At 40.9% G+C, this 22,395-nt stretch overlaps 1 protein-coding gene across 7 annotated transcripts in view; it reads left to right on the plus strand.

The window, feature by feature from the left end:
• COL19A1 (collagen type XIX alpha 1 chain) overlaps nucleotides 1–22,395 on the plus strand; it is a 1,277,374-nt gene that overhangs the window by 628,288 nt on the left and 626,691 nt on the right. For all 7 annotated transcript variants that reach the window (XM_063916766.1, XM_063916758.1, XM_063916759.1 and 4 more), the window contains one exon: nucleotides 15,588–15,641. In XM_063916766.1, coding sequence (XP_063772836.1) covers nucleotides 15,588–15,641 — 54 coding nt within the window. The remainder of the gene's footprint in view (nucleotides 1–15,587; nucleotides 15,642–22,395) is intronic.

Consider the following 22,395-nt stretch of genomic DNA (forward strand, 5'->3'; position numbering starts at 1 on the left):
CTGCTCAGCCCAGTGTGCTGCATCATCTATGTATATATCTGACTGTGCTCACACAGCTTATAATTGTGGGGGAGACTGGGGAGCAGTGCCAGTTATAGGTTACAGCAGGAGCCAGGAGTACATATTATTAAAATTAAACAGTGCACACTTTTGCTGCAGGAGTGCCACTGCCAGTGTGACTGACCAGTGACCTGACCACACTGACCACCAGTATAGTTAGTAGTATACTATATTGTGATTGCCTGAAAAAGTTAAACACTCGTCGTGTGACTTGTGTGGTGTTTTTTTTTTTATTCTATAAAATCATTCTGCTGACAGACAGTGTCCAGCAGGTCCGTCATTATATAATATATACCTGTCCGGCTGCAGTAGTGATATATATATATATTTTATATCATTATTTATCATCCAGTCGCAGCAGACACAGTACGGTAGTTCACGGCTGTAGCTACCTCTGTGTCGGCACTCGGCAGTCCATCCATAATTGTATACCACCTACCCGTGGTTTTTTTTTCTTTCTTCTTTATACATACTACATCTCATTATCATCCAGTCTATATTAGCAGCAGACACAGTACAGTACGGTAGTCCACGGCTGTAGCTACCTCTGTGTCGGCACTCGGCAGTCCGTCCATAATTGTATACCACCTACCCGTGGTTTTTTTTTCTTTCTTCTTTATACATACATACTACATCTCATTATCAACCAGTCTATATTAGCAGCAGACACAGTACAGTACGGTAGTCCACGGCTGTAGCTACCTCTGTGTCGGCACTCGGCAGTCCGTCCATAATTGTATACCACCTACCCGTGTTTTTTTTTTCTTTCTTCTTTATACATACATACTACATCTCATTATCAACCAGTCTATATTAGCAGCAGACACAGTACAGTACGGTAGTCCACGGCTGTAGCTACCTCTGTGTCGGCACTCGGCAGTCCGTCCATAATTGTATACCACCTATCCGTGGTTTTTTTTTCTTTCTTCTTTATACATACATACTACATCTCTTTATCAACCAGTCTATATTAGCAGCAGACACAGTACGGTAGTCCACGGCTGTAGCTACCTCTGTGTCGGCACTCGGCAGTCCGTCCATAATTGTATACTAGTATCCATCCATCTCCATTGTTTACCTGAGGTGCCTTTTAGTTGTGCCTATTAAAATATGGAGAACAAAAATGTTGAGGTTCCAAAATTAGGGAAAGATCAAGATCCACTTCCACCTCGTGCTGAAGCTGCTGCCACTAGTCATGGCCGAGACGATGAAATGCCAGCAACGTCGTCTGCCAAGGCCGATGCCCAATGTCATAGTACAGAGCATGTCAAATCCAAAACACCAAATATCAGTAAAAAAAGGACTCCAAAACCTAAAATAAAATTGTCGGAGGAGAAGCGTAAACTTGCCAATATGCCATTTACCACACGGAGTGGCAAGGAACGGCTGAGGCCCTGGCCTATGTTCATGGCTAGTGGTTCAGCTTCACATGAGGATGGAGGCACTCAGCCTCTCGCTAGAAAAATGAAAAGACTCAAGCTGGCAAAAGCAGCAGCACCGCAAAGAACTGTGCGTTCTTCGAAATCCCAAATCCACAAGGAGAGTCCAATTGTGTCGGTTGCGATGCCTGACCTTCCCAACACTGGACGTGAAGAGCATGCGCCTTCCACCATTTGCACGCCCCCTGCAAGTGCTGGAAGGAGCACCCGCAGTCCAGTTCCTGATAGTCAGATTGAAGATGTCAGTGTTGAAGTACACCAGGATGAGGAGGATATGGGTGTTGCTGGCGCTGGGGAGGAAATTGACCAGGAGGATTCTGATGGTGAGGTGGTTTGTTTAAGTCAGGCACCCGGGGAGACACCTGTTGTCCGTGGGAGGAATATGGCCGTTGACATGCCTGGTGAAAATACCAAAAAAATCAGCTCTTCGGTGTGGAACTATTTCAACAGAAATGCGGACAACAGGTGTCAAGCCGTGTGTTCCCTTTGTCAAGCTGTAATAAGTAGGGGTAAGGACGTTAACCACCTCGGAACATCCTCCTTTATACGTCACCTGCAGCGCATTCATAATAAGTCAGTGACAAGTTCAAAAACTTTGGGTGACAGCGGAAGCAGTCCACTGACCAGTAAATCCCTTCCTCTTGTAACCAAGCTCACGCAAACCACCCCACCAACTCCCTCAGTGTCAATTTCCTCCTTCCCCAGGAATGCCAATAGTCCTGCAGGCCATGTCACTGGCAATTCTGACGATTCCTCTCCTGCCTGGGATTCCTCCGATGCATCCTTGCGTGTAACGCCTACTGCTGCTGGCGCTGCTGTTGTTGCTGCTGGGAGTCGATGGTCATCCCAGAGGGGAAGTCGTAAGACCACTTTTACTACTTCCACCAAGCAATTGACTGTCCAACAGTCCTTTGCGAGGAAGATGAAATATCACAGCAGTCATCCTACTGCAAAGCGGATAACTGAGGCCTTGGCATCCTGGGTGGTGAGAAACGTGGTTCCGGTATCCATCATTACTGCAGAGCCAACTAGAGACTTGTTGGAGGTACTGTGTCCCCGGTACCAAATACCATCTAGGTTCCATTTCTCTAGGCAGGCGATACCAAAAATGTACACAGACCTCAGAAAAAGAGTCACCAGTGTCCTAAAAAATGCAGCTGTACCCAATGTCCACTTAACCACGGACATGTGGACAAGTGGAGCAGGGCAGGGTCAGGACTATATGACTGTGACAGCCCACTGGGTAGATGTATGGACTCCCGCCGCAAGAACAGCAGCGGCGGCACCAGTAGCAGCATCTCGCAAACGCCAACTCTTTCCTAGGCAGGCTACGCTTTGTATCACCGGTTTCCAGAATACGCACACAGCTGAAAACCTCTTACGGCAACTGAGGAAGATCATCGCGGAATGGCTTACCCCAATTGGACTCTCCTGTGGATTTGTGGCATCGGACAACGCCAGCAATATTGTGTGTGCATTAAATATGGGCAAATTCCAGCACGTCCCATGTTTTGCACATACCTTGAATTTGGTGGTGCAGAATTATTTAAAAAACGACAGGGGCGTGCAAGAGATGCTGTCGGTGGCCAGAAGAATTGCGGGACACTTTCGGCGTACAGGCACCACGTACAGAAGACAGGAGCACCACCAAAAACTACTGAACCTGCCCTGCCATCATCTGAAGCAAGAAGTGGTAACGAGGTGGAATTCAACCCTCTATATGCTTCAGAGGTTGGAGGAGCAGCAAAAGGCCATTCAAGCCTATACAATTGAGCACGATATAGGAGGTGGAAAGCACCTGTCTCAAGCGCAGTGGAGAATGATTTCAACGTTGTGCAAGGTTCTGATGCCCTTTGAACTTGCCACACGTGAAGTCAGTTCAGACACTGCCAGCCTGAGTCAGGTCATTCCCCTCATCAGGCTTTTGCAGAAGAAGCTGGAGACATTGAAGGAGGAGCTAACACGGAGCGATTCCGCTAGGCATGTGGGACTTGTGGATGGAGCCCTTAATTCGCTTAACAAGGATTCACGGGTGGTCAATCTGTTGAAATCAGAGCACTACATTTTGGCCACCATGCTCGATCCTAGATTTAAAGCCTACCTTGGATCTCTCTTTCCGGCAGACACAAGTCTGCTGGGGTTGAAAGACCTGCTGGTGAGAAAATTGTCAAGTCAAGCGGAACGCGACCTGTCAACATCTCCTCCTTCACATTCTCCCGCAACTGGGGGTGCGAGGAAAAGGCTCAGAATTCCGAGCCCACCCGCTGGCGGTGATGCAGGGCAGTCTGGAGCGACTGCTGATGCTGACATCTGGTCCGGACTGAAGGACCTGACAACGATTACGGACATGTCGTCTACTGTCACTGCATATGATTCTCTCCCCATTGAAAGAATGGTGGAGGATTATATGAGTGACCGCATCCAAGTAGGCACGTCACACAGTCCGTACTTATACTGGCAGGAAAAAGAGGCAATTTGGAGGCCCTTGCACAAACTGGCTTTATTCTACCTAAGTTGCCCTCCCACAAGTGTGTACTCCGAAAGAGTGTTTAGTGCCGCCGCTCACCTTGTCAGCAATCGGCGTACGAGGTTACATCCAGAAAATGTGGAGAAGATGATATTCATTAAAATGAATTATAATCAATTCCTCTGCGGAGACATTGACCAGCAGCAATTGCCTCCACAAAGTACACAGGGAGCTGAGATGGTGGATTCCAGTGGGGACGAATTGATAATCTGTGAGGAGGGGGATGTACACGGTGATATATCGGAGGATGATGATGAGGTGGACATCTTGCCTCTGTAGAGCCAGTTTGTGCAAGGAGAGATTAATTGCTTCTTTTTGGGGGGGGGTCCAAACCAACCCGTCATATCAGTCACAGTCGTGTGGCAGACCCTGTCACTGAAATGATGGGTTGGTTAAAGTGTGCATGTCCTGTTTTGTTTATACAACATAAGGGTGGGTGGGAGGGCCCAAGGACAATTCCATCTTGCACCTCTTTTTTCTTTTATTTTTCTTTGCGTCATGTGCTGTTTGGGGAGGGTTTTTTGGAAGGGCCATCCTACGTGACACTGCAGTGCCACTCCTAGATGGGCCCGGTGTTTGTGTCGGCCACTAGGGTCGCTTATCTTACTCACACAGTCAGCTACCTCATTGCGCCTCTTTTTTTCTTTGCGTCATGTGCTGTTTGGGGAGGGTTTTTTGGAAGGGCCATCCTACGTGACACTGCAGTGCCACTCCTAGATGGGCCCGGTGTTTGTGTCGGCCACTAGGGTCGCTTATCTTACTCACACAGTCAGCTACCTCATTGCGCCTCTTTTTTTCTTTGCGTCATGTGCTGTTTGGGGAGGGTTTTTTGGAAGGGACATCCTGCGTGACACTGCAGTGCCACTCCTAGATGTGCCCGGTGTTTGTGTCGGCCACTAGGGTCGCTAATCTTACTCACACAGCTACCTCATTGCGCCTCTTTTTTTCTTTGCGTCATGTGCTGTTTGGGGAGGGTTTTTTGGAAGGGACATCCTGCGTGACACTGCAGTGCCACTCCTAGATGGGCCCGGTGTTTGTGTCGGCCACTAGGGTCGCTTATCTTACTCACACAGCGACCTCGGTGCAAATTTTAGGACTAAAAATAATATTGTGAGGTGTGAGGTATTCAGAATAGACTGAAAATGAGTGGAAATTATGGTTTTTGAGGTTAATAATACTTTGGGATCAAAATGACCACCAAATTCTATGATTTAAGCTGTTTTTTAGGGTTTTTTGAAAAAAACACCCGAATCCAAAACACACCCGAATCCGACAAAAAAAATTCGGTGAGGTTTTGCCAAAACGCGGTCGAACCCAAAACACGGCCGCGGAACCGAACCCAAAACCAAAACACAAAACCCGAAAAATTTCAGGCGCTCATCACTAATTTTCATGACATTCTGTAAACGATAGGCTTTGCAGGTTTTACTTTAAGTTTTAAAGTCAAAATATTGGCTACAATTTGCAATCCTGCAAAATGTAGATGAATATCACGTACTGGTTGTGACTTTATTTTAAACATATTATTCTTGTCTTAGTTTTTGACTGCAATGACCACTTTATTGATTTAATCTTTGGCTGTATACAGTGCTCTCTATGAAAGGAGACATTGGCAGATAACTGATAAAACAGCAGAGCACGATCTCAGCATGGCATGCTGCATAATTCCACAGCGTTTCTTTCATTTTAATGGCATGCACAAGTAACTGATAACATCAGGAGCATCACTGAACATATGTAATTTGTCTGAAATTTGTCCCTTTCCTGTCACTGAGCTGATTTCTCTAGATCTGCTGCAAAGCCGTTTGCATCTAACAAAGGGTGGATGCTCTATCTGCAGGTAGTTACTTTTCATGCTCAGTGTGAAGATAATAACTTCTCTCTGAAATAACGCAGTGGCGTTCTTACTTACATGACTACAAAATGGAAGAAGCCGACTACTACAGTAGGTAAAGATCTGTTATAGTTTAAACAATTTCTGACATATTTCTGTTAAATCAGATTGTAAAACAAAAGAACAATGATAATTATACATTTGTAAATAACAAATTAATAATATAGTTGAAATGTAATATTTTTTAAATTAACTTTAATATCACGTAAAAGTCAGACTAACTCAGTGACACCTTCCATAATATACATAATATGCTGCCCAGCGACAGGGGGAAAAAAAAGTGTACACCCCTCCTGGGCCCCGAGTTACAGAGCAAAACCAGAGGTTCAGAAGTTCACAAAACGTAGCAGCTGCACCTAAACTTGATCAAAATGCAGACTGCACCAGCAAGCTGGCAGCCCACATCTAGCCCTCAAAACACTTTAAAGTAGAGATGAGTGGGTTCTGTTCTCTGAGAACTAAACCCCCTCGAACTTCACCACCCGAGCCCGGATCCGAGTCTTCATCCTGCTGTCGGATTCTCGCGGGGTTTGTATTCCATATAAGGAGCCGCGCATCGCCGCCATTATCACTCTGGCATTGGAGAGTGTAGAGAGAGGACGTGTCTCCGTCCTCAGTGTCCTGCATCAGTTCAGTGTTAGTGTCTTGTGCTGCATCAGTCCAGTCACAGTGTTTGTGTCCTCTGCTGCCATATGTCCAGTGCTGCTGTATAAGTCCAGTCCATTGCAGTGGTGCTGTGTTGTCCTGCATTACTCCAGTGGTGGTGTCCCTGTGCTGCTGTATATTTCCAGTGGTACTGCCATATATGTCCAGTGATGCTGCCGTATATGTCCATTGATACTGCTGTATATGTCCAGCGGTACTAGTGTATAAATACACTGATCCTGCCATAAAATTCCAGTGGTACTGGTGTGTAAATCCAGTGATCCTGCCGTATAATTCCAATGATCCTGCCGTATAATTCCAGTGGTACTGGCGTGTAAATCCAGTGATCCTGCCGTATAATTCCAGTGATCCTGCCGTATAATTCCAGTAATACTGCCGTATGTGTCCAGTGGTACTGCCATATAATTCCAGTGATACTGCCGTATATATTTATATCCTGTTGCAAAGCGGATTACTGAGGCCATAACAACTGTGCTGGTGTTAGACGTTCATCCGGTATCCGCCATTAGTGCAGTGGGACTGCAGTGCCAACCCTAGATGGGCCAGGTGTTTGTGGTACTGGCGTATTAGTACAGTGATCCGGCCATATAATTCCAGTGGTACTGGCGTATAAATCCAGTGATCCGGCTGTATAATTCCAGTATTCCTGCCGTATAATTCCAGTGGTACTGGCGTAGAAGTCCAGTGATCCTGCCGTATAATTCCAGTGGTACTGGCATATAAGTCCAATGATCCTGCCATATAATTCCAGTTATCCTGCCGAATAATTCCAGTGATACTGCCGTATGTGTCCAGTGGTACTGCCATATAATTCCAGTGATACTGCCGTATATATTTATATCCTGTTGCAAAGCGGATTACAGAGGCCATAACAACTATGCTGGTGTTAGACGTGTATCCGGTATCCGCCATTAGTGCAGTATGACTGTAGTGCCAACCCTAGATGGGCTAAGTGTTTGTGCCGCACACTTGTGTCGCTCAGCTTAGTCATACAGCTACCTCATTGCCCTCTTTTACTTCTTGGCATGATGTGCTGTTTGGGTACTATTTTAATTTAAGTGCCATCCTGTCTGTCACTGCAATGCCACTCCTAGATGGGCCAATTGTTTGTGTCACTTAGCTTAGTCATACAGCTACCTCATTGCACCTCTTTTATATCTTTGCATGATGTGCCGTTTGGGGCCTAGTTTTTTATATCTGCCCTCCTGTCTGTCACTGCAGTGCCACTCCTAGATGGGCCAGGTGTTTGTGCTGCATACTTGTGTTGCTTAGCTTAGTCATACAGCAACCTTGGTGCACCTCTTTTTCTTCTTTGCATCATGTGCTGTTTGGGGCATGGTTTTTTCAAGTGCCATCCTGTCTGCAACTGCAGTGCCACTCCTAGATGGGCCAGGTGTTTGTGCTGCACACTTGTGTCGCTTAGCTTAGTTATACAGCCACCTAAAAACATTATTGTGAGGTGTGAGGTGTTCAGGATAGACTGGAAATTAGTGAATATTAATGTTATTGAGGTTAATAATACCGTAGGATCAAAATTACCCCCAAATTCTGTGATTTTAGCCATTTTTATGTTTTTTTCAATAATCATCCAGATCCAAAACCAAAACACGAGCAGGGAATTAGAACCAAAACACAAAACACGAAAAGTGCCTGCCGCACATCTCTACTTTAAAGCCGGCCAGGTTAACCCAACTGGTGACTCCCTAGCTGCCCCCATCACCTGGTGCATGGGACACATGTGCCATAGTAAAAATGATGCTGTCGCTGCATTGTCATGACATGACATACTACGCCTGTCCGGCTCTTACTTTTAGCCTCCCTGCTGTCTCAGCCACCAAGAGCTGGAGGAGGTGATCTACTGTAGCTGCAAGCTCAAGAAGCAAGCTGCAGCAGCGCTGTCTGTTTGCTCCTCTCACTGCAGACCCCCTCCATACTACTGAGGCAGCTGCAGCAGCCCTTTATCAAGAACTGGAAGAAATTAGTGCAGGCCTCGCAACAGGGGAATACAATGGTACAGAGTGTCCCCCGAATGTGGCAGCTGCACCTAAATTTGATTAACATGCAGTCTGCACCGGCCAGCTACCACGCAACTAGCATCCAAAACACATTAAAGCCGGCCAGGGTAAATCACCAAGTGAATCCCTCCATACCAACCACCGTCACCTGGTACATGGGGCACATGTGCTATAGTCATAAATGACACTGCCGTTGCGGCGTCATTACATGCTAAACTGTGCCCAGCCGGCTCTTTTGTCTTCTTGCCTCGCTGCTGCCGCAGTCACCGAAGCAATCATTCTTAAGAAATCCAAATCCACCCGAATTTTGTAGATCTGTACTGCACTTCAGAATATTATCTACAAATTTGGGTTTTTGGATTGCAAAACAATTACATGATTTTAGCTGTTTTAATTTTTTTTGTGCAACTTTTATCAACGATATTGATTTTTCTATCAATTTTAAACTGAACCAAAATCTGAATACAAACCAAAACTTACCAAAACACGATGATGAATTGGAACCAAAACTAAAACAGGAGGTCTATGTATATCTCTACTACTGTATTATAAATGTAAAAAAAAGGATTGTAGGAGTATTTTACATTGCCTCATAATTCAGTGACTGTCATGTTGCTTTATACAGGCCCCTAATCTCTGATCATCATCATCCCATGATCTGTGCAGCATGCATTCCATGACCTACGTGACACATATCACATTGTGCAACATCCATCAAATGACCTACGTGACACATATCACATGACCTGTGCAGCATCCAAACCATGACCTGTTCAGCATCCATCCCATAACCTGTAAATCAACTATTCCATCAATCTGCAATAAAGACTATATTCTTTAAATTCAGGGCATATTAGATAGACGTAACCGAATATGTACACAGCAAACAATTGTTGATAAGGAGTTTAATATGTAAAAAAAATCCTTATGAGTCATATTTGTTTAGACATAATAGACAGTATGATAATAAACCACTTATGTATGTCTGTTATTTTTACTTACCATCATTTTATCAAACATTTTACTTTATTTTTTAATATAACTAATATATTTTCTTTACTGTATTTTTCAAGTATTCTAAAAATACAACTAATAACTATTATATTAATATATTGTGCTTGTTAGATTTTAAAAAATATTAGAAGGCACATCAGGGTCTTGTGTGGCCTTGTTTTATGGTATTTATCCATTGTATAATTTATACTATGACCAAAGTGAGATGGACAAAGGTGCTTTCCTACTTACCAAGCGCCTTGAGTCCTATTGGAGAAGGAGAGCTATATAAATAAACAGATTATTATTATTATTATTATTATTATTTATGATTGGTATGGACGCTTCCTACAGTGATCCGTGCCTTATGAAGTAGAGTCAGGATAAAATACTAGACCTTGTATCATTTACTGTTCTTTTGCAGGCGATAGATAACATTATGCAGAAGAATATAGGATGTTAGAGTAAAGGGTATGTAAACTGGTAGCTGTGAACTGCTCTACTGTCAGGCAGGTGCAGGGTCGAACTAAGAGCTGCATGGGCCTGGGGGTGCACATCATCAAGGACCTATTATAAGAAGTGGAAGAGCTATGGCCAGTGCTATGTGAGTATATACACCAACTACAAAATCCGCCACAATGTGTTCCTAAATGTGTAAAAGTACAACCATGGCATCATTCTGTGAGTAGAGATGCAATTTTAATATATGCGATTAATGACCAATCATGGGGCCAGCTTGGTGGCTGCCATGATGATGGGCCTATGTTTTTATGGAAGCCTTGTACTTTAGTCCCATCTGCCCCATTGTTAATCTGGCCCTAGGTAGATTAGACATTTTCACCAAGAGTAGCAATGTATTAAACTGACATTGGTGAGTCGAATGTCTAGAACTAGTACCTTGTAAAGCTATTAGTTCAAGACAAATACATTGTTAAGGAATGTCGTCACTTATTTTAGTTTTACCCCTATGGGGTAAATTCTATAAGTGTCAGAAGCTGCCGTCTTGTCGGAAAGACGGCAGCTTCCGACAGATTTAGGTCAGAAGGGGTTCCGACCTATTTAATAGGGGTCCATTTTTTCCGACAAGTCGGGAATTCCTAACTTGTCGGAAAGCTGTTGGAATACACATGGAAGCCCCCTTCAGCTGCCGAGCCGCGTGTATTGTCGGAAACACAGCCAAACCCGACAGATTTTAGCCCCGTTTCCAACAATGTCAATTCGACTTTAAAAAAAGTTTATTTACATTGTCGCCGCCTCGTTCCCCCCCCCCCCCAACCCGCATTATCATAAACCTGCTCTATCCATCTATAGTGTAAGGAGAGCGGTTTCTATTGAGCATTCCCCCCACAGTTCGGCCACTTGCTTTGGCACTCACTCCCTCACCCCGGGGTGGGCGGAGCCATACATAGGCATCCTGCACGCACAGCAGTAGTGCTGCCGCCGCACAGTCTCCGGGACTAGCACCTCATATACCCCCCCTTTGTGTCACAGCAACGGCAAGTGCTGGGGGTGTGTGGGTCTACTGTATGTCCTGCTGCAGCCTGTGCTGCCGCCACTTTTCCGTGCGGGTACTAGGGCAATTGTGTGCTGGGTCACAGGTCTGTCCCCACTGCAGCCCCTCACTTCCACGGAATGACATTGTTGAGAATGGCCATATCCTGTCGGATTTGGCCGTTCATTGAATAGTGCTTTGTCGGATCATTTCCGACAATGCTTATCGGAAAGGATCCAACTTAAATTGAATATACACCTATCCATCTGGTTGCATTCAGACACCAGTGTAAGGGGGACATTTACTAAGCAGTGTATTGAATTGAATATACACCTACTTGAATTGAATATACACCCAACTTGAATTGAATATACACCTATCCATCTGGTTGCATTCAGACACCAGTGTAAGGGGGACATTTACTAAGCAGTGATAAGAGCGGAGAAGTGAGCCAGTGGAGAAGTTGCTCCATCAACCAATCAGCAGTTCTGTATAATTTTATAGTATGCAAATTATAGATGTTACTTCAGTGCTGATTGGTTGCCATGGGAAACTTCTCCACTGGCTCACTTCTCCGCTCTTATCACTGCATAGTAAATGTCACCCTTAGTCTCTTTTTTTGTAATGTATTCAAACAAATCACACTTTGTTTTTGTTTTTTATACAGTAAACTTTTATTTTGCAAACATACCATTAGTTTTATTTATAACCAAAGCCTAGAATGCAAAACAGTTTTCAAAAGGTGATACAATAACAGCAATTGAAAGTTTTCTGGAAAAAAAACCACAGTAACACATTTTACTTTACTTTTGTTTGAAAATCTGTATGTACAGTATACAAGCTGGTTTTATTTTCTATAATGCAGTGGGCATATGATACTGTAGATAAGGCATATACAGTATTTCTACTAAGTGGCAAATTGAAGGTATGAGCATGCCATAGCAGCCATGTTTGGGGATAACAAGGCTCTTTTCTAGAGCCTTTCTGCATCTCTGGACTGTTTTTATTTGCTTTAGTGTAGTGGTTGTATTATCTGTTGATCATAAGTGAAGAACAGACTGTATTAGTCAACTAACTTTGAAAGAAGGATCTCCCCTCTCTCAAAAATAAGACCACTTTGCCTGCAGGAGCTATGATCTGTGCAAAATTGGGTTCCTGTACAGCCTGCACCAACCCCTGAGCTATTTGTCACTAGTGTTAGCTGCATACTGGATGTTCTTAAATATACACCTTAAATATTCATAACTAAATACTCTTTTTATTGGTCATGAACTCCTCTGTATCTTTCCAGCAAGGAGCTAAATATCCTTTATTTTACATTTGCAGAAGTAATAGGCAACACCGCTAGCCTGTTGCGCCTTCACCATCGGCCGCAGCTTTTAGTGCTTTATGTTCCATTGATTTCAGCTCTTATTTAAATCAGAGCTAAGGCCATAGTTAAAGCTCAGCAGGTGATAATGGCAGACGCCTGTATCAGGTGACCTCCTCCTTGCATGCAATGCAGGAAGGTCATACAGAGGCAGTAGCACACCTGAGATCAGTGGAGGAGGGATGAGCATTCTGCATCACATCGGGGGGATGTAATAGACTGTGAAGGTGTGTAGACACGGTGAGATCCTTGCTATGCCCTATTTTGTCTATGCGATTTCCCTTGAACTCCCCCAGAGCCCATATAGCACAGATTTTGACTATCTGTACTTTCGATTTTGTCTATGGGGGTAATTTAGAGTTGATCGTAGCAGCAAATTTGTTAGCAGTTGGGCAAAACCATGTGCACTGCAGGGGAAGGCAGATATCACATTTGCAGAGAGAGTTATATTTGGGTGGGTTATGTTGTTTCTGTGCAGGGTAAATACTGGCTGCTTTATTTTTACACTACAATTTAGATTTCAGTTTGAACACACCCCACCCAAATCTAACTCTCTCTGCACGCTATATCTGCCCCTCCTGCAGTTAGCATGGTTTTATCCAACTGCTAACAAAATTCCTGCTGCGATCAACTCTGAATTAGGCCCAATGTACGATTTTGACTAAGTGCTAATTTTGCCTATACTTTGTGATAGATAGTACACTAGATAGTCATGATTGACTTTCCTGCACAGTCTATCTAGCTTTGCGATACCAACCCCTCGGGAGTGCGCATCGGAATTGAATCGATATCACAAGCTACCTAACACCTTGAGATGTGCACTAACTTTCCTTAAAATTTTGACTATGTAGACAAAATCTTAGAGATTTATCTCACCATATGTACACACCTTTAGAATCAGAAAGTGAGAGATTTTGGGAGGTCTCCATTTTTTTTAAAAGTGGCAATCATTAACATGGTAAAATCAAGCTGGTTTTGCCATATAAATGATTGCGACTTTAAAAAAAAAACCAGGATAACTCTCCCAATATCACTCACTTTCTGATTCTCACAGCCTATTACATTCCCCCCATGGTCTCCATTCTTCCTCCATGGGTAACAGCTGTGTTAGTCCTGTTTTATTTATTACAGTAAGATAAATACATTTTAGTTGGGCCCTGATATCTGCCAATTTACTGCAAAGTTACATTTTTTTTGGTTCTTCTGCATGTGAACAGACATTTTGCATTATGAGGCATATTAAACCTAACAAGTGCAAAATGTTCACAAATGGAAATTTGCATTGTGTGTGTTCTGTATTCACCTAGTTTTCAAAATGTGGTCTCCTTTATATCAAATTGAATTGCCGTAGCTCTTAGTATGATTTATCATAGCTTGTAATACAGTACTGTACGTATCTATTTTACATAGAAATGCTTGCTGATGTATTATTACAGATAGGTATTTCTTTGATTACATGAACTTTCTTTTTACTGAGATTAAGGGTAATGTGCAGTCTTTGAAGTGTATCCGGTTGGCCATAACTGATTACAGTATAATCACCTGAGGTCACCCATATATACTGGCGGTGATGGGATTACTTTAGTACACAAAGAAGGTTGACGCATTGATGCCATTTAGCATTGACCTTCCATGAACTACACATGCTTTGTAATATGCTCAGATTTGCACTGCATGCCTGTAAGGTGTTCTTTTACAGTGCTTGCTGAAATAATAGCTCTGCAAACATCCAACATACAGATAAATACATACATACATACATAGAGTACACACATCCATCCATCCAGTATGTACCCTCTATAAAGATAATTTAATAACCCTATTAACAACAATAAATTGCAAAATTACAATTAAACTACAGCATGATATTCTCAGTTGCAGCAAAACTCTTAATTTATCCGTTTTATTAAATCCAGTATAAATTAATAAAAATGGTTTCCAAGGAAAGATTTACAGTAATAGCGGGCAAGTGTAAAATTAAACATAATAAACTTATATTAATATGTGCAGTCACCACTCACTATGCATAATGTGCGTAACAATCACATTATCTCATTTCATTTGGAGATCTGTTATTATCCCTTTTTTATTAAAATATTCAATGGAACAATAAAGCTTATTATACAATTTCATAGAAACAGCAAGTTTTCAAATAGAGTACTTTTAATTACACGGAAGAAAGAAAATGTGAAAACTAATTGACTACTTCCTGGGCTCAGGTTTGTCAGACACTGATGGGTGCACATAAGGCACAGCTTACTAATCAATGCATACAGTCTTCTGTGTTATCCAGTGGTCTGACAAGTAACCAGGGACCTAATCCTGATCGCAGCAGCAAATTAGTTAGCTAATGGGCAAAACCATGTGCACTGCAGGGAGGGTGGGGGGGGGGCAGATATAACATGTGCAGAGAGAGTTAGATTTGGGTGGGGTGTGCTCAAACTGAAATCTAAATTGCAGTGTAAAAATAAAGCAGCCAGTATTTACCATGCACAGAAACAAAATAACCCAGCCAAATCTAACTCTCTCTGCCCCCCCTTCCCCTGCAGTGTGCATGGTTTTGCCCATTAGCTAACAAATTTGCTGCTGCAATCAGATCTGAATTAGGCCCAAGGATTCCCCTCTGACGCTCTCTTCTGATCAAACATTCCTGGGCACCTGCTGAGCTCCTGAGTCCAGGTGCATGTGAATCTCAGCAAGTGACAGATTACTGTGTTTAAGCAATTCAACCATTAATAGCCAAGAAGTACTTGCATCAGTTTAAAGCTATGACAGGAGATTATTGAAGCTGAATGTTAGATCAGAGACTGCATTTTAAAATTAAGTAATGTAATAGTATCACATTATTTTGCAACTTGCTGTGCAGGTTTGACCATGGTTAGATGTGTTTATTCTATCATTGCCAATTTATCTTATTGATCTAATTGATGTCTCATTAATACAGTTGTGTTTGGAAAACAAATAATATAATAAAACATTATACAATAAACCTTGTCCTTTATGCATAGGTATTGGTAAATACACTTAGATATTATAACTAATTAATGTTAGTATTAAATGCTACTGATGATTTTTTTAAAGTAAGAATTACAAGTTCATAAACTTAAAAATGTCATTGTTTTTATTCTATAGGGAAGACGAGGAAAAGCAGGACCACCTGGCAAAGCCGGCCCACCTGGACTTCCTGTGAGTACATTATTTTAGGTGATCATTGTGCTGTTAGACAATACTACAAAGGCCTGATGTTGCACTTTTCATTGCATTTCCAGTGAAAGATGTGGCCTCTGGGATTTATGTCTGTTATGACTGAATGTAATGCTGGATAAAAATCCTGCATATTACCTAAAATGTAGCTATAAATGTATGCAATGTACACTATGTGCAGATGAAGTCCATTTATCACTGAGCAAACCCATCTATTTCCTGTAACCTCACCACACTGCTCATGTTAAACAAAGGAACAGGTGGGGTTAAGAGTAGTTGGAACACCGCTGGAGATGGCACAGTTAGGAGCATACTCTGCATTTCGAAGGTCACCCAATATTGCTGCTTGTCTTAAACCAGACTAGCATACCTCCCAACATGACCCTCTCCAGGAGGGACACAATGCTCTGCTTCTGGACTTTTCTTTTCATGTTTGATTGCCCTCACCTGTGTTGAATAGGTTAATGGATAAGAAAGGTGTTTCAGCACAGGTGATGGCAATCATAAATTAAGAAGGAAGTCCAGGAGCAGAGCATTCTGTCCCTCCTGGAAAGGGTCATGTTGGGAGGTATGGACTAGATCTATTTTTACTTGTTCTTACAAGACAAGGGAAGACTGTTACATGCATCTCTGGAAGTTTCATTTAAGATTGTCAATCTCTGGGATTTGCTGACCTTAAAGAAACCTAGCAATTATGCTGCAAATAGAATATGACATTCAGTTAAACATACACATCATTGCTAAACATACATATTCTAATTCATACTTTAAGATGTGCAGTAGTATTGTGTGCTTGTGTAAAAGACAAGTCACATATTCTCTCAGATCCCTGAAAAATACTGGCTGTAAATCAAACCAAAAACCTGCGCCTTAGCATTAAGTAAGGAAATATATTCGATAAGGAAACAATAAAACTATCAGGGAATTGATCACTTTAGCACCTAGAGGCTTTGCAGCATATTTGCTCAATGAGTTATAGCAATGAACATGACAAAGTAAGACTACTTTTAGCACATGGGACTAATAAAATGGTGGGTTGTGTGTGAATGAAATAATATATCTTGCATTTTTGCCAGTAATAGCGGCAGAATATTAGCTACTGAATAGATATGAAACTGGGGTGTTTTTCCTCGCATATTTAGACTATATATTTTACTATGTAAAACAGCATACATCTTAAACTTAAATAAGGCCTACAGTATACTGGCTGATAAGACTCAAACTGTGACGTCAGTTCTTTGATAACCTGAAGCTCAAAATGAAGATAATCTTGGAAGAGGTTCAGTATATTGTGTCGGCGGTGATCATGTTGACATGGTGATAATGACGGTAGGGGAGTATGATAGAGGAATCATAAGTGAAGGTGCACTCCATCTTGTAGACCCTGTACACTGACTTGGCCACCCTGATGCTGGTCATGTACGGGACCAGCAACTCTCCCATTCCATTTTTGTATGTGGGTGATAAGTCACGTGACGTGGATGTGTTGTCATCTAGATGTGCCTGCATACTAGAAAAGACACCCGAAGACACAAGGAGATTTACTGGGTGTATGGGGATATAAGAAATTATCCATGCAAGGACCTGCCAGAGTTTACTAATATGCTATTTATTCAAGTTTTTATCTGGTACGCAGACATGCTGCATATGGGTGGATATTAAATGTGGATTTGCGGGGTGATCAATTTTTTTTTTTGCCATGTTGTGAACACATACCAGTATTAAGTGGTCAGAGAGTATGTTGCTTGCACTCATCACATTTCTTTTGTACAAGAGCACAATATTATAGTTTCTTACTATACATTTTTACACTGTTACAGTTTTCCTTTTGACATTTATTATCTTATCACATTACTGTAACTTGGCAAGAGGAAGAGTTGAACAAAAGATACACCGATAACCATTTATTAATCCTTTATTGTTTTTGCTATGGATGAACTTAGATATTTTGAAAAAAAATAATCACTTTCTGTATGATATACTACACCAGAAGGGACTATTCTCAAATCTTTTTTTATTCACAAGACTACTTTTAGCACAGGAGACTAATATAAAGGTGAATTGTGGGTGAATTACTTCGTATACTGTATCTTGCATTTTCCAGCAATAACAATAGTATATTAACCACTTAATAAAACAGACTATATATAAAACATAATGAATGTTATTCCCCTGCTTATAGGACTAAAACAGTGACAAGTCTGTTCTTTGATAACAATTAAAATCAAAATCAAGATAATCCTGATAGGGGGTTTGGTATGTGATATTGATATATTCATAATGTTGACATGGGAATGATAGACAATATATAAAAAAATCAGCATGTCGACATTGCTGAAATATTGACATGATCGACAATCACTTTTTAATTTATCTCTTATGCTAACCTAAACTCTTAGCCTAAGAGAAATCCTAACTCTAATGTCGACATTTTTCCTATTACGACATTCTATTCATGATAAAATTTTATAGTTACATTTCAATATTTTAATAATGTTGACAACATCAGTCGACAATATGAATATGACATAGTAACTGTCGACTTCTTGACTACAGTACATATCCTGGTATGCATTCTGTATATTGCAACTGAAAAATCAAATAAAAAAGAGCAAGCTACCCATTTTAAAGTACTTACGTTAAAAATAAGTCTGCCTCTAAAATGTATACATGAAGTATTTTGAACATGGGTAAATAATAGAGATGTTTGAAAATTTTGAAGCATTTTGTATTTTGCTTGTCTGAAAGCCCCAATTATATTGTATGTAGCTTTAATCATATTGTAACCTGTTCAAACAGTGCTGTACATAGTAACATAATAACATAGTTAATGAGGTTGAAAAAAGACAAGTTGTCCATCGAGTTCAACCTGTATAAATTACCCTACACTATTCTATTTATAACCATAGGTTTAACCATACCTACTCAAGTGTTGACAACTATAATGCATATTTTTGCTAAGTACATTCATTTTAACTGCTATATCCTTGGATATCTTTTTCAGTTAGAAATGTATCTAATCCATGTTTAAACATATTGACTGTGTCCACCATTACTACCTTCTTTGGCAGAGTATTCCAAATCCTTACTGCCCTTACTGTGGAGAACCCACGCCTTCATTGGGTATGACATTTTCTCTTTCTTTAACCTCAGAGGGTGTCCGCATGTCCTGTGAAGAAATCTCTCATTAAACAAATCGCCTGATAGCTCCATGTATTGTCCCCTTATATATTTGTAAATATTAATGTCTCCTCTTAGATGCCTCTTTTCAAGTGTAAACATATGTAACCTAGTAAGCCTTTCCTCATAATCCAGTGCCTCTAGCCCCTTATTAATTTTGTAGCTCACCTCTGAACCCTTTCAAGTTCTAAGATATCTTTTTATAGTGAGGTGCCCAGAACTGTACACAATATTCAAGATGTGGCCGTACCAATGATTTATACAATGGTAGGATTACACCCTCATCCCTTGTCTCAATTACCCGTTTTTATGCATGCTAGCACCTTATTTGCCTTTATTGGTGCACTTTGACATAGGGCGCTGTTGTTAAGTCTATTATCAATGAGCACCCCCCAAATCTTTTTGTAATACTTCTTCGCCTATATTTTCCCCATTTAATTTGTAGATTGCATGTCTATTTTTAGTCCCAAAGTGCATATCTTTACATTTTTCAATATTAAACTTCATTCTCCATTTAGCAGTCCAAACTTCCAGTTTAAATAAGTCATTCTGAAGAGACTCAACATCCACATCTGAATTAATTACCCTACATAGTTTAGTATCATCTGCAAAAATTGACTCTATGCTTTCCTGACCTACTCCTAGGTCATTAATAAATATATTGAACCGTAGCAGCCCGAGTACTGACCCTTACCATATTCCGCTGAATACAGTGGCCCCGTTGGAAATCATCCCATTAACCACCACTCACTGTTCCTTGTTATCCAGCCAATTATCAACCTGAATACAGTGTTTCCTAGACCAAGCTCTCTTAGTTTGGAAATCAGTCTCCTGTGAGGCACTGTGTCAAAGGCTGCAGCAAAATCTAAATAGACTATGCCCACTACATTTCCCTGGTCAAGATTATTGCTCACTTTCTTATAGAATCTAATTAAGTTAGTTTGCCATGACCTGTCCCTCACAAAACCATGCCTGTTCCTATTAAGAACCTTGAAGGTCTCAAAGTACTCCTATATGCTATCTCTTAAAAATTTCTTCCAGTATTTTTCCCACAATAGATGTCAAACTTACCAGTCTATAGTTACCAGGATGAGTTTTGATTCCCTTTTTAAATATTGGCACTACCTCTGCTATACGCCAGTCCTTTGGTATCATGCCTGTTTTAATTGAATCATGGAAAATTAAATATAAGGGCCTTGCTAGTTCTGAGTTTAGCTCCATAAGAACCCTTGGGTAAAGTCAATCCGGACCAGGAGATTTATTAATCTTCATTTTAACTTACTCCCACAAACAAGTACTAAGCAATGGTACATTATCATTACTTATGTTATTTGATACTTCCATCATCGGATCCTCTCTAGTAAACACTGATGAGAAAAATGCATCCAATATTTCTGCTTTTTCTTTGTCATCATTAATCAAGACACCCAACTCACCTTTTAATGGTCCTATATTCTCTTTTTTTAACCTTTTACAATTTGTATACTTAAAAAAAATTAGGGTTTGTTTTACTCTCTTTAGTTCTTGTTACATTTCCTTGTAGTAGTGCAAAGACCTCGCCTTCCAATCTGATTTTAACACTTTGAAAGCTTGCCTCTTTTTATCGATTACTTCCTTAGCCTCCTTATTAAGCCCCATCGGTTTGTATTTAGAACTCCTGTGTTTACTGTCCAAGGGAATGAATTTCTGAGTATATTTATCTAGCAAAAATTGAAATGCATCCCACATTAAAGCAGTGTTCTTACCATGAAACAAAGTATCCCAGTCAATGTCCTATAGTGTTTGTTTCAGCAAGTTGACATTTGCTTTTCTAAAATTAAAAGTTTAAATTGAACCATTATAGTGATGCTTTTGAAAACTAATATCGAATGTGATGTGACCATATTATGATCGCTGTTTCCCAAGGTATCTTCTACTTTAGTATTTGATATTATCTCTACATTATTAGTTAGTACTAGGTCCAGTATAGTCCTAATTCTAGTAGGTGCCTCGATTACTTGAGACAAGTAGTGATCTTTCAGTATATTTAAGAAGCTGTTTCCCTACAAGTCCATCTTTTGGGTAGCCTACATACAGTACCTTGTCTCTACATCATTCTATGAAAGTTTTGTTATGTTAAAATAGGAAACATTCAGGCAGTTCAAAAAAAATGGAGGTCATGTAAACGGACAGATGATGTATAATTTACAGTATTGAAATTTGCGAGTACAATTCAGGGCCCCAGATTGTTTTAATCCCCTATTGCTATTGACATTCATTATTATTAGTCAACTTAAGTGACTGATATCAGTGTCTAGCAAGATGGTAATACAGAGTATAAGGAAGAGTTACAAAGGTGAAGGGTAAGCATGACCTTAGGGATAAGCTAATTTTATTTTTTTGTGAGCCAGTAGCTGATTACTCAGGTTGCCTGAAAGTGTCCTGTCAGACAATAAAAATACTTGTCATATAAGAAAGATAAAGTACAGTATACTCACATCCTACTGACACTACTATAATACTCCTCTTAGCATGCTCTCAGAATTGTGAGCTTATGTCATGCTCTGCTGAGATTCTGAGGCGTTTACCCATATATTTAAAGCAGAAAAAATAAAAAAGACAAAACCAGACCTTGGTCTGGCTCATCGGAGTATCGATGTGATCTGCTACCAGAATGTGTATGCTAGGACAGTGTCTTAGCACTCACTTTACATACTGTACAGTTGTCATCACTAATGTAACAGTCATTCAGCAATGCTCATGTTAATGCGGGTGCAGAGAACCAGGTGCCTCTACAAATTGTCTTAAAATACATGACCGGCAAGTTGACCGCCGATCACATAACTACATCCTGCTTTGTATGGCTGTGAACCCACTATTTAAAGCTAATGTGTACCCTTGACTAGGGTTGCAATAGTCCTTAACCAAGCCCTACAGCAAAGAGGAAAGGGTTTGCAATATGCAATGAAGCTCAATTTGGGCTTCAATTCTAGAGCTGAGAACCCAAGTCAGTGTTGTAGCATATGTGCTAGAGCCATGCTCAGAAGAGCAAAGCAGAAGCCTTGGCAGCAGATGTCACTGCCTCCCCTTAGCCACTCCACCTGTTATCATATCCTTTGCCATTGTTTGTATTAACTTATCCTTACTTGTTATACATACAGTTCATGTTAAGTAAGTACTGTGTTGGGGGTCACAATAAATAGATCCTACAGCTGGCATGCAACAAACTATCAGAAAATGTCTTCTAGCTGACACATTTTCTCTAATACAATGTCCTCAAATTTTGTCAACCAAAAGAGCATACTGCAGCATGAAATAATGTGAGCATAACAGCATAGAAGGCATTTTATTCCATTTGCAGTGTGAAAATCACTTGCCATTATTATTAGAAAATATCCTGATAAGCAAATAAAGGAACACCTTACCCTTAGCACAGTTGATCAGCACTGGCACATGTTTTGTTGTCATTATATAACAAATATAAGAATATATTGCCCTAAAAACATCCACAGCTGCATCAATTTGTCTCTCTTTAATGTGCTCTATAGACTTTCTGATGTGATTGAAGATGTTGCAA

The sequence above is a fragment of the Pseudophryne corroboree genome, chromosome 4, assembly GCF_028390025.1.
Source record: "Pseudophryne corroboree isolate aPseCor3 chromosome 4, aPseCor3.hap2, whole genome shotgun sequence".
NCBI classification, from domain to species: domain Eukaryota; kingdom Metazoa; phylum Chordata; class Amphibia; order Anura; family Myobatrachidae; genus Pseudophryne; species Pseudophryne corroboree.